Source organism: Dendronephthya gigantea, unplaced genomic scaffold, assembly GCF_004324835.1.
Source record: "Dendronephthya gigantea isolate DGI-Jeju-01 unplaced genomic scaffold, DenGig_1.0 000051F, whole genome shotgun sequence".
Taxonomy (NCBI): Eukaryota; Metazoa; Cnidaria; class Anthozoa; order Malacalcyonacea; family Nephtheidae; genus Dendronephthya; species Dendronephthya gigantea.
Window position 1 is genome coordinate 864,104 of NW_021163061.1, and position 25,568 is coordinate 889,671.

General features: G+C 39.6%; 2 protein-coding genes across 2 annotated transcripts; both read left to right on the plus strand.

The window, feature by feature from the left end:
• The first annotated feature begins 374 nt into the window (after positions 1 to 374).
• On the plus strand, positions 375 to 17,823 carry LOC114528731. The gene is made up of 38 exons (XM_028550408.1): positions 375 to 583; positions 1,256 to 1,363; positions 1,705 to 1,747; positions 3,254 to 3,329; positions 3,478 to 3,522; positions 3,698 to 3,750; positions 4,068 to 4,141; positions 4,330 to 4,376; positions 4,484 to 4,571; positions 4,676 to 4,764; positions 4,851 to 4,914; positions 5,047 to 5,144; positions 5,229 to 5,451; positions 5,729 to 5,837; positions 5,972 to 6,505; positions 6,862 to 7,145; positions 7,282 to 7,549; positions 7,622 to 7,836; positions 8,242 to 8,575; positions 8,728 to 9,291; positions 9,523 to 9,812; positions 9,882 to 10,146; positions 10,251 to 10,606; positions 10,769 to 10,961; positions 11,313 to 11,572; positions 11,899 to 12,184; positions 12,261 to 12,503; positions 12,822 to 13,127; positions 13,311 to 13,485; positions 13,572 to 13,945; positions 14,203 to 14,678; positions 14,779 to 14,990; positions 15,077 to 15,163; positions 15,455 to 15,750; positions 15,940 to 16,139; positions 16,207 to 16,335; positions 17,329 to 17,428; positions 17,514 to 17,823. Exons 1-37 carry the CDS (start codon positions 461 to 463, stop codon positions 17,425 to 17,427), a joined length of 7,686 nt encoding a protein of 2,561 aa, XP_028406209.1. The 5' UTR covers positions 375 to 460; the 3' UTR covers position 17,428; positions 17,514 to 17,823.
• A 395-nt stretch (positions 17,824 to 18,218) lies between these two features.
• LOC114528709 lies at positions 18,219 to 24,670 on the plus strand. Its single transcript, XM_028550386.1, has 14 exons — positions 18,219 to 18,484; positions 19,573 to 19,872; positions 20,607 to 20,863; positions 21,183 to 21,383; positions 21,520 to 21,870; positions 22,030 to 22,164; positions 22,255 to 22,374; positions 22,619 to 22,738; positions 22,807 to 22,935; positions 23,144 to 23,410; positions 23,689 to 23,801; positions 23,871 to 23,929; positions 24,027 to 24,154; positions 24,417 to 24,670. Exons 1-14 carry the CDS (start codon positions 18,237 to 18,239, stop codon positions 24,668 to 24,670), a joined length of 2,682 nt encoding a protein of 893 aa, XP_028406187.1. The 5' UTR covers positions 18,219 to 18,236.
• The last annotated feature ends 898 nt before the right edge of the window (positions 24,671 to 25,568 follow it).

Below are 25,568 nucleotides of genomic sequence, written 5' to 3' on the forward strand. Positions count from 1 at the left end.
ACCCTCAGGTAAAAATGGGGTTTTTGAAAGGGCGTGTGCACCCGGCCGACGAATATACTGTACTATTTACTAGAAATATTCATCAGTTGGTCATTCAAGTAGACGCATAGTTTATTTTTTTGTATAAACTTTTTAAACGCGTTGTCCGAGCAATATAGCTTTGAAAACAGCTGCTTTATCTTTTATTTTACTCTCAAGGCTTAGTATGTAAGAGACGTCGGTTTTTTGTTCAAAAGAAAATCCAGTTTTTTTAAATTTTGACAAGCCCTTAAAAATAATGGCGCCAAAGGTCAGAGTGAAGGGGACGGGCTGCGGAACGGCTTCTGATTGGTCGAGAGAGTCGCAAACAGCACGTGACTAACTTGACGACGCGTTCGGGTTACGGTTCGCAGAAGAAGAAGCGAGTAGGTAACTTGTTAGTTGAAAGTTTGTTGAGATTTTTCAAGCTTTTCGACAGATTATGGAGCGAGAAGCGTCCAAAAGCGAGTCAGAGGAAGCTACGAAAACTCGGAGACCGAGCAGGAACAAGCTAGCATGTAGTATAGCCTGTTTGGACGGAGCAAATTTCGATATAAACATTGAGGTTTGTAGTGTGTGCCGAAAACTTTCCACCTCATTCGGCGAGATTCCTCAAGGAAATCTGGACGTATATGTCCGGATACTTACTTCATGAAATCAAGAATGCTTCATTATTCAATTCTAACTTCTAATAGCTTTTTATATTAACCAGATGGTCGGGGGAAAATTTTGATCTATAATCTACTGCCTGACTGTCTCGGTGTCTCCCAAGTATTTATATAAATAAGGGTTTGTTTGGCTTAGCCTTCCTGAACCCTGCCGCGCTTAGAATAATATAATTTTAGCACATATTCTCCAATATTCCATGACATCAATTGATGAACAAAAGCGAACAGTGTATAGCCAAAACCTCCTTGAATAAACCTAAAAAATACCAGGAATACGATTTCGTTCGAGCGAGTATAAATGATATAAAGTTAGTAACCAAACATCAATCAGTATATGTCAAAATTTAAAAGCAAAAGGACTAATTTTCGCAGAATATCGGTATTTGTACAGCTCGGAGTGGGATAGAATATCCAGGATATGCTGTTGTGTTTAAAAATCGCTCGGAAATGCGAGCATTTAGATCCCACAGGCTTTCAATCATCACTTTGAGTTTGAGTTTGCTTTCTAATTGAATTACAGCAAAGCGCGCGCTTCGCTTCATTTTAATTTGTTTTCGATTTTTGTTTAGAAAAACGCGCCGGGGAAATTGTTGATAGAAAAAATATGCCAGCATTTGAACGTAGACGAGAAGGAATACTTCGGCCTCTTGTACGTGGACCACAAAACCGGTTTAAAGGTGAGGGTGTGGATCGTTTTCTAGAACGAATTTGCTTTGAATTTATTGAGGAAATGGATGAATGTCTCGATGAACTATCACACATTGTTTTGTCTGCCTCTTGAAATAAACAATGAAAAACAGTCTCGTTTTTGCATAGCATATTAAAATATTGAATACTTGTCGTATATGGCATTAAAGTATAAAGGATCTTTTGTATTTTGAATATTTTACAACTCCGGATAAAGATGCGTTCTATGTGTTGACAATCGTGTGAGCGTGACATGGTTGGGTAGAAACCGAACGAGAACTTATCTATTATTAAAGACATTGAGGATTAATTTCCTTTCTTCCACTTTTAGCGTTGGTTGGACACGCAAAAGCCCATCAAGAAACAGCTACACGGTAGGTCCTGAACACTTTACCATCTCAAGGGTAACCTAATGTAACAACGCTTGCTATCTAATTTGATACATCTTTCATCCCGAGGATTGTCGCTCCTATCATATGTCAGATAGTATGTGACATTGTTACATCTTTATGATATCATCTCTATTAATATTTAACCGGATGTTATTTAAGTTCGTTTCTCAAAGATATATATATATATATATGTATATTACTCAAATTTCTATCCTCTGTTCTTCTGATATATCCCTCCTTTTTTCAAGTAAAATGAACAGAAAAAATGCCTGTTGTGTATTGTATGTGATCTCAAGCATGCTCATGAAAATATTATCCGGAATCTTTAGTGTCAAGTATAATGCATATATTACCTTTCACGTGACACATTGCCATATCTAAGTGCAAGTGTGCATGGCAAGTCTTAGAACAGCCAATTGCTATACAAAGGTGCAGACAATGCGTTTTACATATCGATAGCATACTAACTTTTCTGTCAAAGTCAGCTTTTGTCAGAAATGAGATTTTGCTTCACTCTTACATCCAGTGTTAACAATTTAAACTACATTCTAACTACTTGCAAAAGTTTATTTAGGCAGAAAAGTTATTAGGCTATCGATATGTCTCGTAGTAGTTTTTTGGTGCATTTATCATTTCATATGCATTAAGAAAAGCATTATTCTGTTGCAGATATTGAATTTCAACATAGCTTAATAAAGACATTGAAATACATTTGAATTTAGTGAAAAGTAATTAAATTCCTGATTGGATTCACAGTCCTGTTAAAATTGAATGGAAATTGACGTGATTAGTTGGTTTTGTAAAACGGCTGCCTGTAGTGCATTGTACCAGTGATTTTACATGTTAAGCAAAGTCAGCTAGGTTCACTTGCTAGCCTCGTTATGTTAAGGAAGAATTCTCTATTTTATATTTCTCCAAGCACACAAATTTTTCCCATTAATCTTTCTCAACAAACTGCAGGAATCAACATTGAATTAACATAATCCTAAAGTAAACACCTTGCTTGGCAATTTGTAATAAAAATTGCCCAATATGTCATAGATAGGATTAAATTCTGCGCAAAAAAACTATAATTTCTTTTTGTTTGCAAGCGAAAAAAGTCTACATGCATGCAGTCAATAATCTGTGTTGAACATCTCACGTTTAAGACCCAAGGATGTATTTATAAATTTTTCAAAATGCTATATTTGTTTCCAAAATAAGCATCTCCAAAGCTGTGCTTGGAGGATGGATTAAACAGCTTTTTTATGTTTACATATTGTCTGAGTTGAAGACTGATATATCAGATTGTGGAATGAATTTAACCCATGTTTTTATCACATTGTATGTGGATATTTGAAAACCTCTTTAAAAAATAGCCTGTTAAAAATATTAACATACACCTGCTTCTGTCTAATGGCTTTTTTGCAACTAAATTACTTGTCTGACACATTAATATACTGAAAGGCATAAAAAGGTAGCATTATGAACTCTTTTTTTGTCTAATAGGTTCAGATACAAATTTTGAGTTTGCAGTGAAATTCTTTGAACCAAATCCAGAACAGTTGAAAAATGACTACACGAGGTACCAATGTTCATGACTATAAAATTTATCCTGTGCAAGAGGGGGATAAACTGGGATAACAGAGACTCTCATGGGACTATATAATGATGGCAGGGGATATAGATTTAAAATATTTAAAGCTATCTCTGTGATGTATTTTATTATTCAGGTACCTTATGGCCCTCCAGATTCGAGCTGAAATTGTTACTGGAGGGTAAGTTTTATGTTTGAGTGTAGCATGCTGTAAAATGTGTTTCCAAGAACAAAAATTGACAAGAAATTTTCAGACCTCGCTCGTATCTCCAAAACTCCAGCATCTTATTTGTTTTCTTGTATTGTTTTTGTGTATGTAAGACACAGCCTTCAACTGTATTATAATTCTATTTTAGTCTGCCCTGTTCATTTTCTGAACAAGCAAGACTTGGGTCCTATGTTATTCAATGTAAGTTTGTATTTTTTGAGATGATTTTTTTTTGCCATTGGAAGAATACGTCCAGTGAATAGACACGTCCAGAATTTTTTTTCGGACAATGAAAACTGTGCCAGAAACAATCAAGTTCATTGCCTGACTTGTTTCCAAGCTATTGTTTCTTGTGCATTCAAGCAAATTTGGAAAGTGTCTATAGCGGCCTTGACAAAGTCATATGTTAGTGTAGCTTGTTATGTACTTTGGTTTGCATTTCATCCAGATGTGCATCCATTCTAGTGGTTTCAGTAGTTTTTGCAGATGCTAATGTTTGATAAAAATCTTTGTTTTAGCCGAATATGGTGATTTTGATCCTCTTCAACATGGTCCTGACTATCTTGATGGTGTCGTGTTCGCCCCAGAACAGGTCAGAATTATTAGATTGCTCTTGGCAGTAACACTTTAAATAAGCAATTGTTAGGAAGGGGCAATAAGTCCATCAAATTGAGCACGGTTTTGATCTTCTCTGCCGACTTGTATCATCAAAAACCTCCCTAATATGAGGTTTTTACTGCCATAAATTTAGAGATTTCATATTCTTACTTTTTTTAACAGTCGCCAGAACTCATTTCAAAGGTGAAAGAGCTTCATAAAACACTCAAGTAAGAAAAACTTTGTTAAAAAATTACTTAATACCTAAACGTAATGGTTTGTTGACAGAATAGGTTTTTATTTTACCATTCTAATGCATTCAAAATGTTTTCAACAGAGGTTTGTCTCCAATGGAGGCTGATCTGCAGTACTTGGAATACGCAAGAAAGCTAACATTGTATGGCGTTGATTTGCATGAAGCAAGAGTAAGTGTTGCTTTCTCAAACCCTCACAGCTGGTTTATCAGGATTTCTGCAGGCTGGAAACCTTTCCAGGGCAGTTTGTTTTAAGATATTTGTGTTTCCCACAGGATACTGAAGGTGCTGATATTCACGTTGGTGTTTCGTTCGCTGGCATTACGATTTACAAAGATCAAATGCGGACGAATAAATTTCTCTGGTAGGATCAAATGTCGAGCCAATTGTGTTTTCTATATTCGAGTTCCACCGCAGCCAACAACACCCTCAATATTTTCTCCTGCACAGGAACACAATCGAAGAAGTAAAGTACAAAGGCAGAACGTTCTTTGTTAGGATCAAACCAGGAGAGGTAAGAATGCCTGAGCCCTGGGGCTATCTAGTATCTACTGCCCTAGTTCAAGCGAGGTTCAACAACTCTGGCTCAACAGTTGTGGGTCCACTCTAATGATAAACCTCTGAGGTACAGATATGTGATTTTTAGTATCAAGCATTCATGAGCACCGTGGTATTCAGAACACCAAATGATCGTTCAACGAAGGAACTTTACAAGTCTGTTGTTGAACATCACACCTTCTACAGGTAGGAGGATCTCCTGTAACCAAAAACTGCTCCGTTGTTTCCTAAACTGTTTCATATTAACCATTGTTTTATATCTCTACCTAGGTTGCGGGAGCCAGACTCCCCCAAGGGCGGCACTCTTCCTAGACTTCACTCGCGGTTCCGCTACAGTGATCGCACTCTCTTCCAACTGCGTCAAGGAGCGTACAACAGCCTCCCACGTCCAGCAACACTCACCAGAAGATGGTCTGATCGGTACAGCGATCGCAAGAGACCGATTGCGAGAAGCCAAGATGATGTCCTGGAACCTAAACTCCGGCGTGGCGAGGTAGAGCACTGATCTTATATTTAATCTGAATTGAGATTCTTCGCGAAGATGAAAATTCGTCTCAAGTCCAAGTTGTGATTTTACTGCTGTAGCTAAATCATTCTGTAAATACCAACAATATAACCTAAAGCTACCAACAAGTCCCCCTGCACGGGGTAGTGTTTTGCAGTCGTAAATCTCTGCTACAATATGGCGGTGATTCGACAATTAAGCGACGCTTTCTTCGGGAATTTAGGTGACGTACAATTGCGTCTCATTCTCTTCGTGTTTATTGAAGGTCCCTGTGACGTCAGCTGAGCCCGCGGAGACGATGAACGAGCAAGAACGGGAAGAATATCGCCAGAGATTGGCCGCGCAATTTGGTGTGAAAACTGGTGACGAGAAAGGTATCCTATTCACTAGACTAAAGACTAGTTTATATTAAAGTAAAAAAAGGCATTATGAACTTCTATCTAACGTCTTCTGACGAGCTTTTCACTTCCACTTTAAGTGATAACACTTCTCTGAATTCCCTCCCCAGAGAACTCCATGGATGTTGTCTTCATCTTCGGAGCCTGCGGTCCAAATGCCGATGAAGTATTCGAGAAGGAAAAGGACATGGTAAGCGGTTTCCTCGAGACCATCAAAGTGGCAGACACGTACTATGGGGTGGTGGAGTACGGCGAACACAACGCAAACATCATGGCGAGACTTGGCGACTTCAGAAATAAGGAGAGATTGAACCAGTATATTAATACCATACCAAGACGTGGAGAGGGTCGTGCAATAGACAAAGCTCTGGAAAGAGCCCGTGAGTTGTTGTTAGAGAGCGGACGAAGCGACGCAAGGAAGGCGTTGGTGATATTTGCGAACGGCAAATCCAGCGCCCGTCTAGCTGAGTTGACGAGAGAGGCGAAGCCGTTGCACGATGCTGGAGTGAAGATTATTGCTGTTGGTATTGGTGATGATATTGATGATGAAGAGTTGAACTCCATTGCTACGAATAAGATCTTGGCTCAGCCGTATGACGAGCCTGCCCCTTTGGGTCATTTGTTGGCTCATGAAGTCAGCGAAGGTGAGAATGTTGGAGAGTTTTGATGGTAGCTAATGTAGTAGTAGACTGCTCGTGTTGTGGTTATGAGTCGGTTAGGGCATCCAAATGGTAGTACTGCAATGATCAACTGACATCGAGGAAGGTTGAATGAGAAACACTGAATAAAACATTGCAAAGCAGTAAGAACTAGACTAGTCAGGCTAGTATTAATAGCAACAGTCAACACTCAGTCAGAGTAGCATTACTGCAATGATCAACTGACATTGAGGAAGGTTGAAAGTGAAACACTGAATAAAACATTGCCAAGCGGTAAGTACTAGACTAGTCAGGTTTGTGGTATCGTAAACTAATAACACTTTTTGATCTTGAATTTGCAGCCCCGTCGAAAGAGCTTGTTGATGTGACCTTTGTCATGGGAGCCTCGGGTGTTGAAGGTGATGCAGCGTTTGAAAAACAGAAGGAAATTATCAATGCTTTCGTGGATGCCCTCAAGAGCAACGATACACAAATGGCTGTCGTGAATTATGGAGAAGAAGGCTCGAATATCGAGGTGAAACTTGGTCAGTTCAAAGATAAAGATGATTTTAAATCTTGTGTCGATAAACAGAAAAGACAGGGGGACGGAAAGGCTTTGGATAAAGCTCTGGACGACACAAAAACGGTAGGGGAATGGTTTTGAATAGTTGAGTTCATATTTCATTCCCTGAGTTAAAGAGAGAAGTGATTAGCGACAAATTTCCCCAAATATATCTTAAACGTGGTTCTACTCTGGATAAAGAGAATTGTGTTGTTCGTAGGTCATCAAAGAGACAGGCCGCCCTGGCGTGAGGAAGGCCGTGGTCGTGTTTTCTAATGGAAAGACTGAAGCCGAGGTCGACGAACTGGCCAATAAGGTGCGCGAATTGCACGGGAATGACGTCAAGATTGTCGCCGTTGGTCTTGGCGATGACGTGAGCAAAGAGGAATTAAAAACTGTCGCCAATGTTGGTTTGATCTTAGCAGAGAGAGATCAGGATAGTGACGAGATCGCACTGAGTATTCTTAAGCAACTTGATATGTTGTCAGGTACGTGTTCAGTCGTTTGCATCGTGTGATGAACAGTATTTTTAATATCATCGCTCTCGTCTCTCGTTCCAGATGCCGCTGAAGATGCGTTGGACATAGCGTTCGCATTCGGTGCGTCCGGGCCTGAGGCCGAAGCTGTGTTCAAAAAGGAAAAAGAGATGATTAATATTTTCATTGATTCGCTGAAAGTTCACGACACTCAGTATGGAGTGATTGAGTACAGTTCAGAGGCCAGAGTTCACGCAACATTTGGTCAGTTCGGTCGTAAAGATCGACTCAAGGCGCAGGTAGATATCAGGAAATTCAAAAATATTCTTGGCGAGTGTTTCCAACTTGGAACTTAGGAATGGCTAATTGCAAAATTACACTGTTTTTCTTGACATCCTGTAGATCAAGATCTCTCTTGAAAATCTTTCTTGCTCTAAAAATCTCGTTGTCCTTCATGTCATCCAGTCATGACCAAGAGATCAGAATGTTTCATTGTGTCTTTCGTTATTCTGAAAATCTCCTTGTCCTTCATGTCATCCAGTCATGATCAAGAGATCAGAATATTTCATTGTGTCTCTTATTTCTCTGTTTGAAAATCACATTGTTTTTTTAATCATCCAGTCATGAACTCGAGATCAGAGTATTTCTTTGTTTTGAAAGCCTCAATATTACCCAGGATTTATGCGATCACGTGTTCTTCATAGGTGTCTGCGATTGAAAGACGTGGCGAGGGTGTTGGTCTTGACAAAGCTCTGACAAGCGCTTACGACTTACTCATGAAGAACGGCCGTCGTGGCGCGAGGAAAGTCCTCGTCGTTTTCACCAGCGGGAAAGCAAATGTCGGAGTGAACGAGCTGCGCGCCTGCGCAAAGGCGCTCCAAGATGTCGGAGTGAAGATCGTCGCTGTCGCTATTGGCAACAACACTGACGAAGACCAGCTGAAGGAGATCTCAAGCGATGAGCACGTGATTCATTCCCAGTTGACTGGAGATAGCGCTGCCATCATTCAACTTATCTCTGATGATGTTGTTAGCGCTGGTGAGTTGAGATAAAAAAATATCCATTTCTTTATCATATTGACCTTGGAACGAGGTTATTCCTTTCGAAAAGTGCTTCTTTCTAACCTGGAATCCAGCATTTTTGCAATTTTTTGGTATATTTTATGAATTTAAACATATCATTCATTTTAGAACTAACCGGTGAAGCGGTCGACATAATTTTTGCGCTTGGCTCTGCCGGCTTCGAGGCTGAAATGGTGTTTGAAAAACAAAAGGAAATGGTCTACGCGTTCGTAAACTCCGTGGACACCGCAAATGTCCGCTATGCTCTGATTGAATATGCTGAGAATGCAACTCTGCAGGCAGACTTTAATGAATACAAGGAAAAATACGACTTCAAGGAGTTCGTTGATTCTGTGAAACGAATCGGAGAAGGTCTGGGGCTGGATAAGGCTTTGCAAAGGGCAGCTGCGGTGTTTGAGAACAGCGGTCGAGCTAGCGCCAAGCGTGTTCTGGTCGTGTTCACGAACGCACAGTCAAAGGCACGCACGCAAGATCTCCAGAGACATTCCCGCGAGCTGCAGGAGTCTGGTGTCAAGGTCGTTGTCGTCGCCATCGGTACTGACGTCAGCGAGGAAGAGTTGAGTAATATTCAGGGGGAGCCTCTCGTTAGGACCCAGCCACATGATGACGTCAATATGATTGTAAAGAACGTCGCTTCCAATGTTCTTGCAACTGAACCTGACTTGGGACCAGGTATAATTAATATTCTTATATAAACTGTTCTTCCTAGAGGTCCAGTAAGGATCGTTACTTATGGATCCAGTGTTACTACAGGAGGAAACCTAAACTAAACTAACTTTATTTATACTGGATAGCTCTATCAGTTCTAAACTGTTCTTCCTAGAGGTCCAGTAAGGATCATCTCTTATTGATCCAGTGTTACTACAGGAGGAAACCTAAACTAAACTAACTTTTTTTCTCAAGTCGCTACTGAAGGACCTAAGATCAAACTTGATGTTGTGTTCGCCGTTGGGGCGGCGGGTCGAGACGCTAATGAAATCTTCGATAAAGAGAAAGAAATTGTGAATTCGTTCATCGACAATCTGAAGGAAAACGATGCTCAGTTTGCTGTCATCGAGTTTGGCCACAAGGCCTCTGTAAAATCTAAACTTGGCGACGAAAGGGATGCTGGGAAATTGAAAGCGTCCGTGTCCGGAATACAGAGGTCTGGTGACGGGAAGGGTCTTGATAAGGCCTTGGAACATGCCGTGCAGGTAATGCTGAGAAATATCTGGCTTGTATTGATGGTGATTATTGAGTTAAACAACTTCGTGGTTTTTTAGATCTTCCAGAAGGAAGCCAGACCAGCGTCAAACCGCGTGCTCATTGTCCTCACAAACGCCAAGTCGAACGCCAGAGCCCAGGACCTCAAGAAACACGCGCAGAGTTTGGCAGAGGCTGGCGTCAAAGTCCAGGTGGTTGCCGTTGGCAACGACGTAAACGAAGATGAACTACTTCAAGTCACAAGCAATGAACTGCCTTTGCTGAGAGTGCAGCCGTATGAAGAACCGCAGGCTGTGATTAGTAATTCTGCCTGGATTGTTGGAGGTACAGTTTTGACGGTTTATTGATGTCTAAACTTTCATTCTCGTTATAAAAACCTTGTTTATATCATTATGTAGTACTAAACGGTGGGTTTTTCTTCCGTTTAGAAAAACAGGACGAATATCTCGACATTGTGTTTGCTTTTGGTTCATTTGGGGAAGGTGCTGATGAAATATTCGAGAAAGAGAAACAACTCATCGATAATTTTATTGATTCCATCACAAAACGCGACACGCACTTTGGTGTCATTGAGATCGGACCACGTGCAAAGGTCTGCGCTATGATTGGCCAATATCGTGATCACGTGCGTCTCAAGCGTCACGTGAACCTGGTGCGTCGTAGCGGCGATGCGACGGGCCTTGATCATGCGTTGGAAGTCGCGGCAGGCATGTTTGAAAATCAAGCTCGTCCCAACTCCCGCCGCGTTCTTGTCGTCTTCACAAATGGCAAGTCCGGAGCTAAGGTAATGTCACTGATCTAGGATTTATAACCGGATAGTTGTGACAAGGATATGATGAGGTCATTCAGTGAAACGTCTCCCAATCCTTGGATAAAATTACTCGTGAATTCAAATCGTATTTCGCTCTTCCAAATCTGTCTGAAATATTTCTGTCTATTTTCGCAGGCGGAGGAACTGAAACAAAACTCTGAACGGTTGAGGAAAACTAATGTTGATATCATCGTGGTTGCCATTGGCGACGACATCGACGACGACGAATGTCAGTTTGTGACCAGCGGTAGTCACCCTATAATTAACATCGCCCCAGAGCAGAATCCAAGAGCGGTTGTTTACTCGATTGTGGGTGAACTTGAGGAAGGTAAGTGCTTTTGATGGATGTTATCCAATGATCATATATTGTCTTATTTAGCTGCTGTCCACATGTAGTGATGATTAGAAATGTTGTTGTTCACAACTACTTGAGGTTTTAAAAAACGGGACATGTCGCATTGCTCGGAAGCTTTCGTCCAATTCCGTAATGCTTTTCTATGCCTTCTAAAGAACGAAGCTACGCCATTAGTTGAAACAGAAATGTATTGTAAAGTTCAGCCAATGAAAATCATTCTTGCGAGGAGCTGCGACCCTAATTGGATTTCCTTTTGCCTATTAAGATCTGATTGATCGTTTGAATGTTTTGGCAATAGAACTTATTCCTTCTTTTATTTCGTAGCTAAGTCGACTGAACCAATGGATATTGTGATTGTTGTGGGTGCTTCGGGTGAAGGTGCGGATACTGTTTACAACAAAAACAAGCAAATCATCTCAAAGTTCATCGAAGCAAACAAAGTACCGTACACGATGTACAGCCTCATCGACTATGGCCCTAAATCCATAGTCCGATCAAGATTTGCGGATAATAAACAACAAGCAGTCTTGTTGGATCAAGTTGAGAATCTTGAACGAACCGGTGACGGAAAAGCTTTGGATAAGGTTTGATTTGATAAATCGTTAATAATAATCTCTAATCCTAAATCCTAATCCATTAATAACAATAATCCTTAAACCTAATATATGAGATAAAACATACTCCTCAAAGAACAGCATTTTTTAGCCAAAATTTAAGCATCAAAACATAGAAAGTTCACGGCGATATCTTGACTCTATTTCACCGTAAATTTGTTGTCTTGTTTTAAAGCGAAAATATTAATTTCAAAAGATGTCCTTCGGAGAATTTTTTGTTATATTTTAAGAGTATTCGCTGGCCCTAGTTCAGGTAGATGATGGGATCTGAATTGTTTTTATTTCATTATCTCCAGGCTCTTGAACAAACAGTCAACGTTCTTGAAAGCCAGGGTCGTCACAATGCTCAGAAGAGAGTGATCCTGTTCGCCAACGGTAAAAGTGGCGCGAATCCGAGCCACCTTAAAAAATACGCGACATTATTGGAGGACGCTAATGTCAAAGTCGTTACGGTCGCTGTTGGCGATGACGTCAATGAGGAGGAATTACGTCATATTAACCCGGATGAAGAAGCGATCATTAAAGTGGACACACAGGAGAACGCTGAGTCAGCTGTTTTTGCCGTCGCTCGCCAAGTTCAAGGTAGTAATTTTTAAAAATGATTTTATGTTTAAAAGCAATTCCGGTTAAGTCTTTTCATTTGCGTATTTTTGTGTAGAACCATGTAAACCCAAGTTCGATATTGTGTTTGCATTTGGCGCAATGGGAAACGCCGCTGACATGATTCACAACAAGGAGAAAGAGATGATCGGAACGTTTATTGACTCGTTTGAGTTCGGAGACTATCGGTACGGTGTCGTGGAGTACGGAACCAAGGCTTCGGTGAAGGCAAAGTTTGATGACATTCATGGCAAGGAACGGATGAAAGAATTCGTGAATAGCATTCACAGGAGTGGAGAAGGTACGAGTCATCTCTTATAGGACCAGTAAAGATCATCTCTTATTCAACCAGGAGGAAACCTAAACTAAACTAACTTTATTTATACTGGATAGCTCTATCAGTTCTAAACTGTTCTTCCTAAAGGTCCAGTAAGGATCATCTTTTATTGATCCAGTGTTACTACAGGAGGAAACCTAAACCAAACTAACTTTATTTATACTGGATAGCTCTATCAGTTCTAAACTGTTCTTCCTAGAGATCCAGTAAGGATCATCTCTTATTAATCCAGTGTTACTACAGGAGGAAACCTAAACTAACTAACTTTCTGAATGTTTCTAGGCAAGGCTCTTGACAAAGCATTGGAACAATCGTACGAGTTGTTCAAGAAACACGGCCGGCATTCGGCTAAGAAAGTTCTTATTGTGTTCACAAACGGCAAGTCTAATGCCCGAGCGAATGAGTTAAAGAAATATGCTCAAAACCTGACTGATATGAACACCAAGTTAATCGTCGTCGCCATTGGCGATGACGTCAGCGTCGAGGAACTACTTGAAGTAACATCAAATGAAGAGTCGATCGTCAGAACACAACCCGAGGATGATCATAAAGTGTTGTTCGGAAGCATCGTGAAAATCAGTATTGAAGGTGAGTGCATTGGAACTGCGTGAGGATTTCGTTAATCCGAAAACTGGATCAGGATTTAAATAATCCAAAAGCTGGATCAGGATTTAATCAATCCAAAGGCCAAAGCCTCCTTTGTCTTTTCTTGAGATAGTTTAGTTCTCTGTGGAAATCTAAAAATATTAAAAATATTTATTCCTCGTGTAGAGCGCCCTGTCAGTGATGTTGACGTGGTGTTTGCGCTGGGATCATCTGGTCATAATGGCGATGACATGTTTGAAAAAGAAAAAGAATTTGTCAACGGTTTTATCGACTCGTCCAAATATGGAAACCTGGATTATGCGATGATACAATATGTTGACCCGTTGACTGTTCATTTCAGGTTAGTTATCCCTAAACCAAGTCTGGTCTTTCACGAACTAACTACTCTATCAAGGGCTTCGTGAAAAAATATTTGTACTTTTATAGTTTCAAAGATATTGACGACAAGGAGAAAGTCAAAGACAGAATATTCTCCATTCAACGAAGCGGAGACGGTACGGCAATGGCCGAAGGGCTGCGAAAGGCCAACGAACTGTTCACGAACGAAAGCCGAGCAAATTCACATAAGGTGTTGATCGTGATGATGAACGGACCGCTCGGTGGTCGCGCTGGGGAACTAAAAACTGGTGCGAAGGCTCTTCAAAAGATCGGAGTAAAGGTAATAACGGTTGCTATAGGCGACGAAGTAGATCACGACGAACTACGTCAGCTATCATGTGATGAGGAGAATGTTATCCACGTGAAAGAAAATGAAGACGTCGGTTCAGTGGCTTACGTCATTACTCACCAAGCCATCAAAGGTAAACTAATTTTCTTCTGAGGGGATTTTAGAGAATCAACTGTAATGAATGAAAGTTTCGTAATGAATGAAAGTTTCGTAATGAATACAGAAAATGAAATCAACCAGAAACTTGTGGGTTTTTTTCTCATGAATACAGGCCTACTAGGGAGTGTCTTTTGCGGGATCTTTTGAGAGCAAGATTTGGGTTTTTGTGGGTTTCTGAAGTGGTGATATTTTGGCGGGAATTCAAAGTAACCAAACGTTTTTTTCGTCCAGGGACGCCAGTACACGAGGAGGCTATCAAGGAGGAGAAATTCTCGCGGCAAGTTTTCTTGCAACCCAGGATCAAGTTCGTGATCAAACCCAGCATGGCCGCTGAACAGCGAAGAATAGAAGAGGAAGCCGAGAAACGACGACAGGAGGAGGAACTGAGGAGGATTGAAGAGGAACAGAGGAGGATTGAGGAGGAACAGAGGAGGATTGAGGAGGAGCAGAGGAGGATTGAGGAACAGAAGAGGATTGAGGAACAGAGGAGGATTGAGGAACAGAGGAGGATTGAAGAGGAAAGGTTGAAACGGGAAGAGTTGTTGAGAGAGAAGGAATTACAAGAAGAGGAGGAACGGTTGGAACGCGAGAGATTGGAATTAGAACAATTAGAAAAAGAAACGCTGGAATTGGAAAGGAAACAGAAACAGGAGGAAGAGGAGAGGAAAAGACGTGAGATTGAAGAGAAGAAGAAAAAAGAAAAGGAAGTAAGTGTTTGGTTTGTGGAAGTACCAAGTGAAGGGTCTGGGATATTTCCATTGCTAGGCTTGATGAGTTGATGTCTTGATGTGTTTTACTGTGGTTTAGCTTGAAGAAGAGCTGGTGATGATGCCGTTCGCCGTGGCTACACCCGAAATCGAAGACGTGAAAAAGGCTCATCGTAAAACGCTTGACCTGGAAGACACCTTCGCTGAAAAAGCGAGCTTCTTACGAGTCAGCGCGAGCGACGAGGGTAATCCGACTAAAACCGTTGAGTCGACGAACGTTACCGAGACAGTCACAGTACAAGAGACAACCAAGTATGGAATATTTTTTAACCTGTGCTGACGAATGTTCAATGTTTTTTCTACAAAATAAATAAAATCATGAAAATTTCTTTCTTTAGTACCGTGTATGCGAACCCAGGTGCTTGTCAAGATGATGTGCGATACAACAGAGATAACACTCCAGAAATTCGCTATTCTCTGAAAACGTAAGAAATGTTTGTGAGATCAGTTCTTGGACTGATCTATACTCGTACTGAATGGATCTATCAACATCCAGGATAGATCCATCCAGTATGTGATAGACGCTAACTTGCACTAAAGTATATATATGTTGGTGGTGATCCAGATTCAGTAACTGGGTTCAGTTTGATAAATCAATCCAGTTTTTGTGTGAGATCAGTTCACGAACTGATCTCAAGCGTAACTGAGTTACGCCATGACATTTGCCTTATGACATTTGCCTTATGTACCAATCGCAAGCAATCTCTCGCTTCTAGTGACCTGAACCTGGACTACGAACAAGGTGAACGAGGTTTCGTCCGCGATCAAATACGAAATCAAGAAACCGAAATCAAACGTCGCTCTACGCATGACCCAAGCATCCAGACATCTTTGGATAAAATGCTTCAGTCGTCAACAGTCACCACGGTCGAGTCGATCCCCGATGACGTATTCCCCCCTCCCCCTCCCCTAGAAGCGAGCTCGCCCGCACCTGATTTTCCAAACGTTGAAACAAGGACAGTTATTTATGAACCGAATGCGGCAAGTGGTATGTCTCCATATCCAACACAAGGTGGGTGATTTCTGATTTTTTTCTATGGTCAGCTAGATCAGATCTCAAGGGCGATTCAGTGTCCAGGCTTTCCTCTGGTAGAGAGCGCGGAGAGACTGGATTCAAGGCTTATTCAAAGTGCCTGTGTTTTGATATATATTTGTGTAATAAAACGCTGGTCAAAATATATAAAGTTTGTGTATCGTCTAGGTGACCCTGTGGTGGTTACAAGAAGACTAAAGATCGATACGACCCCAGTCTCCCAAACGACCAAGACTACTCACGTGGTACGTCACACCTCGACACCTGCCGAAGTTGTCACGAAGACGATCACTATCGAAGGCGATGGTGAACCGCTGACCGCTGAAGAACTTGCTGAGATTATGAACATGTCTGGATCTGAAACAAAGGTATGAAACTAGTTCATCTGTTTATTTGTCTTACACCACGTCTTTACTACCAACGTTTCCAATCCAGACTGTGGGAAACAGCAGTTATCAACGTGTGGAACGAGTGCAAAAAGTGGAACAAGTTGTGACGAGCAAGCAGTTTGTCCAGTCGGGACAATCTTTCATCGTGGAAACTGGCGATCCTGATGCAGATGCTGTTAGTATGATTTCTTACACAATCCTTCAGTGAATTGAGTGTTTTAGTTTTATATTCGCCCCCAGGCCCAAATAGGAATGCACTTCCTAAGAACAAGGACTATAATATAACTAAACTAAATTTTATCAGTTCCTAAGAATAAGGACTATATAACTAAACTGGATTCTTATCAGTTCCTTAGAATAAGGACTATATAACTAAACTGGATTCTTATCAGTTCCTAAGAATAAGGACTATATAACTATACTGGATTCTTATCAGTTTCTAAGAATAAGGACTATATAACTAAACTGGATTCTTATCAGTTTCTAAGAATAAGGACTATATAACTAAACTGGATTCTTATCAGTTCCTAAGAATAAGGACTATATAACTAAACTGGATTCTTATCAGTTCCTTAGAATAAGGACTATATAACTAAACTGGATTCTTATCAGTTCCTAAGAATAAGGACTATATAACTATACTGGATTCTTATCAGTTTCTAAGAATAAGGACTATATAACTAAACTGGATTCTTATCAGTTTCTAAGAATAAGGACTATATAACTAAACTGGATTCTTATCAGTTCCTAAGAATAAGGACTATATAACTAAACTGGATTCTTATCAGTTCCTTAGAATAAGGACTATATAACTAAACTGGATTCTTGTCAGTTTCTAAGAATAAGGACTGTATAACTAAACTGGATTCTTGTCAGTTTCTAAGAATAAGGACTGTATAACTAAACTGGATTCTTGTCAGTTCCTAAGAATAAGGACTGTATAACTAAACTGGATTCTTATCAGTTTCTAAGAATAATTACTATATAACTAAACTGGATTCTTATCAGTTTCTAAGAATAAGGACTGTATAACTATACTGGATTCTTATCAGTTTCTAAGAATAAGGACTATATAACTAAACTGGATTCTTATCAGTTTCTAAGAACTGGATTCCTATCATGAAAAGATAAAGCATTATATAGATACAAGCATTTCCTTCTTCCCCAGGCTATTATGAAAGCTTTAGAAGACGCGCGGAAACAAGACCCGAATGTCAAAGTTGCTGAAGTGACGATAACGAAACAGGAGACGGGAGGTGATGACTGAGGTATGGAATCGACTGGTAAAGACCCTTCTATAGGAAATCAAACGTAGAAAAAACGCCTTATCGACTTTCTGATTTTCTTTCACAGAATACTTCCATCGCAGTTCTCGCTGTGGATATAATATGCTGAAAGCACTGATTTTAACTATACATAGTTGTAGAAACTCGCCGAATATTTTACACTTGTCCCTTAGAAGCTAGATATTTATTTTTCTTCATATTAAAGTGACCATATTATAGAGAACAAATAATTGGAATGTAGTTGCCCCAAAAACATGAGTTCTTTAGGTGCATAGTTTAAAAAAAATTGACATTCAAGTTACTGGTTACAAATTTGTATCAACTTCTAACACGATAAATTGTAAGCATTTTTGTTTTAATAAAACTACAATACTTTATCAATGTTTGGCTTTGTCCATAGTTAAACAACACACGGAAATCAACACGCGTAACCATTAATTATCCTGACTGATAGTGTCTAGTTATTGCGGTAAAACGGACAAAGTCCTCACATTTACCCCAACCCCCCCCTGGTTGATGATATTTGACTTCATGCCTCGCAAAAACAATATCTTTAAGCGTACAATCGAGTACAGTCTATGATTGATTTTCATGCACTTCTAATGCAGCAAGCAAAAAACAAATTCGCCATGTTTAATTAATGTCCCCAAATGAAGTGTTTTGTCTCAAAACAGCTGCCCTACAACAAACTTTAAAATATTAAAAAGCCGACACCGCAAACCATAGATAAACCTGTGTGAACATTCGTTCTTATTTCATGAACTATGGCGTGTTAGCTGCAAAAAAAAACATGGGAAACCTCTTTCTTCTCCAGTGGCTGGTCTTTCTCATATCTGCAACGAAACACTCGTTTTGTTTGCCTGCAGATCACAAGCAAAACATGTTCACGTTTTTCAAAAAGAGCATCGATTTACCAGGTCCTACGATGTCATTTAAAGAAACCTTGGTGACGGGAATTTTTGAATTTGAATTTAAAACTTTTGTGGAACACGCGTTGTTGCTTTATCAAGACGATCAAGGGATTAACGACTACCTTAGGTCTGTACGAAATCTTTCGATATTGTATCCGAGGGTTTTTATTCCAATAATCTTTAGTCTTTTGGGAAAATCCGAAACAACTTGGAAGCTGTTGAGGTACAAACATCATAAAATGATTTTGACCTCAGCAAAATTTTACCACTGCTTTTGTTCGGGTAAAATGGGTTAGCTCGGATGAAAGTTTATAGAAAATGCTAAGTGACTATGCTGTGTTGATACGCACGATGTTGAACTTGGTTGTACGTATTCGATGTTTAGTCTATGTTCATTTTCCCGCCTTATCGCTGAAATTATTAGACCCGCAGGCATACTTAGGCGTAAAACTATAAACGTTTTAGCTCATTGCTAGAATTTTGATAGTCCATGTGGACAAATGCACTGTATAATATGAAAGTGAGTGCAAATGCATCGAAGCATGATGCAGTGAATTCTTTTATCGTGCATGCTTTTTTTGCATGGCTAGATCAAAGTCTTTATCTTCGTTTTCAATGGAGGATTTAACGCAGATATTTTGTAAAATCCACTTAAATTTGTTCTGCTTTTGAACTGGCTCATTTCTGAAGTTAATAGTGAACCTATTACCCGAAACATTTTGTATTTTTGATCGGCCTTTATTGATAAGAAGCGTGTGATTGCAGCCAGATGCACCCTAACAGATGGGGGTTTTGACGACGAGGTTCATGACCCTGGCTTGCTTCTTTGATTGCTAAACACTGTGTCATCGCCTGAGTCGTATTTACAGTCGAATATTCAGGAGAAAATGTACTAAAAGTCCGTGGTGTTGTATCAGTGAAACTTTAGGAAGGAATCGAAATGAAAGCGAATGTACATTTTACCTGAATGCATATAGCAGTCTGAGTTTGTTTATAAAAGCGAATTGACGTTCTTTGAAGGAAAACAAGAAGATATCTTCTTTTCTGGGTCAAAAAATTGTGATTTTCATGTAGTTTTTCTCGTCATTGCTCCTATTATGTGCACATACACTCGCCAGTTTCGTGGTCAATTATTTTACTGTAGTTGCGTGTTTGAGTACAATTGCACGGACTTCAAAAAACCGATACAATTATGTTCAATACTTTGTCTTCCAGGATAACAATCAGTGGGGGAAAGATCGAATTGACACTTGGAGTGGGCAGCGTTCAACCACCTTCCTTCGTAACGGAAATGCTGTATAATGATTTGAAGTGGCACAAAATAAGAATTCAATGGAATACAACTCATTTCAAGTTGATCATAGATGGAAAGTTGATGAAAGTGCTATCGATAGGTCCACCAAATCTTACAAGTCATATGCACTTAGGGGGACTTGCGAAGAGGGAACGCGACTCTCTATCAGACTTCGATGTTTTTAAAATTTACTTTACTAGTTCGGGGGACACTTCCAAAAGGTAAACTTTATGTTTGTAGTCGTATCATAAAGGAAAACGTCAAGTTTGACGTTTGTCTTCTGTAGTAACACTGGATCAATAAGAGATGATCCTTACTGGACCTCTAGGAAGAACAGTTTAGAACTGATAGAGCTATCCAGTATAAATAAAGTTAGTTTAGTTTAGGTTTCCTCCTGTAGTAACACTGGATCAATAAGAGATGATCCTTACTGGACCTCTAGGAAGAACAGTTTAGAACTGATAGAGCTATTCAGTATAAATAAAGTTAGTTTAGTTTAGGTTTCCTCCTGTAGTAACACTGGATCAATAAAAGATTATCCTTACTGGACCTCTAGGAAGAACAGTTTAGAACTGATAGAGCTATCCAGTATAAATAAAGTTAGTCTAGTTCAGGTTTCCTCGTGTAGTAACACTGGATCAATAAGAGATGATCCTTACTGGACCTCTGGGAAGAACAGTTTAGAGCTGATAAAGATAGATCAATAAGAGATTATCCTTTCTCACTGTCTCGAAAGGCCAGTTAGCATACATTTTTTCTTTATATGGGAACAACTGATGTCTGATGATGATCTTAACTGTATCTTTCACGTAAAGAGCGGTTCAAATCTGAGGCGCTATCCCATATCAGTACAAAGTAGAATTGTAGAAATAGGAGTTTACTCTCCCGACAAGACTATTCGTTAAACAAGGTTATAGAATGTAGAAGTGTTTTCATGAAATATTGTAAATTTTAGAGGATATTTTTTTGGATGCGTGCGGAAAATTAAATATGGTAATTCAAGCGAGGCCAATTTGCTACCAATTAGCGATATTCCAAGCCAACGATTTTTTGTCACCGAAGGAAACTGCACGCTGACGGTGTGTGATATGCCGCGGGTGGATAATCTTCATGGAAATTGTGACAACAAAGGTGTTTGCAAACCTGACGGTAAGGGATCTGCAACGTGTGACTGCAGATGGACTGGTTATGAGGGACCCACGTGCACCGAAGGTAAGAATCAAAATATGATAAACCAGGAAACATTGTTTTCTAGCCATGTTTCATGAAGGTCGAAAAACCAGGAGACATTGTTTCCTAGCCATATTTAATGAAGGTCGACAAACAAGGGAACATTGTTTCCTAGCCATGTTTCATGAAGGTGGACAAACCAGGAAACATTGTTTCCTAGCCATGTTTCATGAAGGTGGACAAACCAGGAGACATTGCTTTTAGTGGCGGGCAGATAGATAATCCTTCCTGAGTGACAATGCCTTCCGTAAATATGGCCGCACTAGGAATGAACTAATTATAGAACCATTTCACTTTACAGATGCCTTGCGTCTTATTCTAAACGGCTCCTATAAAATAGCGTACAAACCACAGGTTTCCATGAGTGGGAAGCAACAACGATTCTCATTAAGAATCAGAACATCTCAAGAAAACGCCATTATTCTTGCTGCAGACGTTGAAGAAGGAAGGTCGGATTCGCTGAAGATGGAAATAAAAGATTCCAGATTCGTTGTAACTTCAGGTAGTAATGCCTTAACTTGCACATGAAATTAAAACAACATAACATTTACGTTGGTTTGGAAATTCTGCTGTTCTTAGTTCATTTGAGGAAAGATTTCTGCGTTGTCAAGATAATGGATCGTTTTTATGTTTCCTAGGTGGCAATAGTTTGAACTCTAATGTGACAGTTACTGACAACAAATGGCACTTCGTAAGCTTTCGAAGAGATGAAAAAACACTTTCGCTGAACGTTGATGAGATCGGTGTGTCAAGAAAATCCGATTCAAATATAAACTACAACGTTTTGTACATCGGGGAGAAAAGCAGTCGCTTAAATAAAACCATTGAAATCGAAGATTTTATTTGGGAATATCAGAATAATGAAATAAATTTCATTAAAGAAGTTTATGCATCGTTCGGAAAGTCGAGCAGTAATTACAAGATCGTACCAGATGGGATTATGCCATTATTTAACAAGAAAATGTCGACAAATGTGACATTGAGCACAAGTGAGTGACGTGCTTCTTTTTCATATAAGATCAAATCTATAAACCATATAAACATGCGCTTCCATTTGTGTCACCACGCGTATAAGAACTTGAATGTTTCGTCCACAATGGCAAGGTAATTCAAGGCTGTATACAACTCGATTCTTTCCATTGTTCTAGCATTTACCCCCATGGATGGTTGTAAAATGGCGAACAAGAAATGCCATTCAAATGCGTACTGCAGTGAAAATGGCGAATCATTTGATTGTGTTTGCAAGACAGGCTTTTCCGGCAATGGATCTCAGAACTGTGCAGGTATACTGATATATCTGATTAGGCGTCAAAAATACGGTTTGTTTTTTTTCCGGAGTCGATTGTAACGCGTATTTATTATCTTAACTGCAGACATAGATGAATGTACAAGATCACCTTGTCACGAGCGTGCGCAATGTATTAATACGAATGGTTCATACAAGTGCTTGTGCGAACCAGGTCTTTCTGGAGACGGACATCACAATTGTTCAGGTACATAGAGACTATGGAGATATATTGGTACATATAATGGTATATAGGTACATATAATAATGTGTTGGTACATATAATGATATATAGGTACACAATGATGTGTTGGTACATATAATGATGTGTTGGTACATATAATGATATATAGGTACATATAATGATGTGTTGATACATATAATGACGTATAGGCACATATATAGTGATGACGTTTAGTGATATATGGGTACATCTTCTCTTTTCCGTAAAGATATAGACGAATGCGCCCAGACCCCTGCGCCATGTCTTAGCGAATGTAATAACACAATCGGATCTTATTTATGCCGTTGCCCAAGCGGGTTCACTGGAGATGGAAAACACAACTGCACAGGTACAAACCTCTCCGCTTGTCTGTGGTTTTGCAGTGTTTTTTTATAATCGACGATTCTCTATTGATAGATATAGACGAATGTGCTACGAACGGTACTTGTAAGGATTATGAGCAGTGTAAAAACACCGAAGGATCGTACACGTGTGTGAGAGTATGTGACCCGGGTTATCACGAAGGTGGTGAGGACAACTGCGAAGGTAAATATGATCGAGAGGGCGTCTAAAAATGGCTAAATCTTGATTTACATGGGAAAAGAACAAGATCAAAAACCACAGCTAGCAAGACTGAGGTCTTAGAAGGATGGCTTCCTACTCATTTAAGACACTCTTCAAGCTGTGGTTTTAGATTTTTTTTTCTTATAACCAGCTCACCTGGAATAGTCGAATATCTTGAATCATTGCCTAGATATTGACGAATGCGTTCAAAGCAAGACAATTTGTCATCATCTGGCGACCTGTATAAACACTCCAGGATCATTCTCCTGTCAGTGTCCGCGCGACCATGATGGCGATGGTATTTCCACTTGTGTCCTGAGCAATCCTTGCGATCTTTTTCCTTGTTTTCGCGGCTTGAATTGCGTGGAAGTTCCCAATGGTAATTACAGTTGTGAAGAATGTCCGCCTCCGTATTTTATTGGTGATGGAAAGGATTGTGCGCGAAATAAAAGCTCAAGTAAATCCAAGTTATTTTAAGGGATATTCCTTATTCTAGGAAGAACAATTTAGAACTGATAGAACTATCCAGTATAAATAAAGTTAGTTTAGTTTAGGTTTCCTCCTGTAGTAACACTGGATCAATAAGAGATGATCCTTACTGGACCTCTAGGAAGAACAGTTTAGAACTGATAGAGCTATCTAGTATAAATAAAGTTAGTTTAGTTTAGGTTTCCTCCTGTAGTAACACTGGATCAATAAGAAATTTTTAATTAACTTTTAAATCATTTTGTACAGATGTCGTGTCCAAAAAGACTACATTGGTTTTGAGAAAAGAAAAATGGACTGATGAGCTGAAAGACAAGTCGTCTGACGTTTACAAAACACTGGAATCTCGATTGACTAAAAAAGTAGGAACGCATTTTGTGATGTTGACCCTGGGTTCATGACGCTTCTTAAATTCTCTCCTGCTTTTTTAGATCAGGAAAATATACGAGAACCATCCTGAATTCGTCTATGCGCTCATCAACAAATTCAGGTATTTATTGATATTTTTACTGCAAACAGCTTCGCTTTTTTGAAATTGCATGCGCCACTGTCGTTAGTAACGCTTTAAATCTGGCTTTACAATTTAGAAAGGGGAGCGTTTTGGCTGAATTGGAGGTTCTGTTCAAAGAAGATCTAAAAGAACCTTTTGAACCGTTGAAAGAAGCAATTAAAAATGGAGACATGAGAAACATGACTCTAGAAATACGTGAACCAGGTCAGATAAAATATGGCTAAATAAGTGTACCTGACAAAACACAGAATTCCGGACTGAAATGGTATATTCGATTATGGTCGAGTATACTGAAAATGGTATACGCAGCCAAAGTGCTGAATCCGCCCCTATATCTCTTTCTATTATAATGCCATTCCTAACTGAGCTTAGGCGAGGTTTAAATCATTAACCCTGCGTTTTGTAACATAATTCCCAAATTGCTATGAAATCGTTGACGAAATCTTTTTATTTGTACTCTCCACAGTTTCAGCTACGGATGATTCGAAAACTGAGAAAATTGTTGGTCTGAAAAAAGCCATTTTTATTTCCATTGTGTCCCTGGCAGCTGGCGTGTGCATACTTGGTGTAACAATGGTCGTATTTTTGCTGATTCTTCAAAAAGGTAGGCGACAGCGGGCAAAGATTGACAACGGAGGACAGGAGAAAATTGTCAATACGACTGAGCCGCAGGGCTTGCTGTATAAAACGTCTGCTGACGAGGCCAATGGCGATGAATAAGTCAGTTTATTTGCTTTTCAGTTGAGAAGGTTTATTTTGAACCATTATTCACTGTTAACGGTGGTAAATTAAACCAGATTGTGAAATAGATTTAAAGAAAACTCTCTTCGGAGTTGTAGAGAAAAAGTTTACAGGTAAATACTGCTAAGCGTTGAGTATTTATCATCAAAAAGTTGCGTTTCATCATCTCATTTGGTTTGTGTCGTCGTTCAATCATCTGAGATGAAACAATTGCAACCAAAGAATAAAGCAGGCAAGATAACTTAGATAAGGGATTAAGACAATAGGATTTAGGTTGAATTGCAATCTGACTTGGTTGTTTAAACTCAGGGACCGGTCGTATAAAACTTTTGAACAACATTTTTCATAGTTAAATCCTAGAGTTAACTCAGCACGACTCTGATTGGCCAATTCTGTCACTAACCACAGGTAAAACTTAACTATAACTTTTTATACAACTGGCCCCTGGTTGTAATCAGTTTGAGCGTTAGTTTGGGCTTCTCTATAAAAGTGAATTACGCAGTAGATTGTAATATAGTGCTGTAGCGATGAGATTTGAAATTGATTATTACGTTAGCAAAATCGTGTTTAGTTACGTCTGACCTAATGAGTATAACTTTATTGTTGCCTTCAGGTAAAAAATTAGGTAAAAATTAGGTAAAAAATCACGGCTGGATTTTGGTTGGGATCAGAGGGTTACCTCGGTGGTCAAGAGGGTGTTATATGGATACGAAGTGTGCGGTTTGTTGCAATTGAGGGGTTTCCTGGGTATATATTCGGTGTTGGTTGGCGGAAACAAAAGAATGTGAGGTGGGTTTTTTGGAGTGGAATTGCTGCCGCAAATCAGCAGGCCACGCGCGAATGATCAGTGGGTCACTGAGAGTGTTTTCATCTTTAT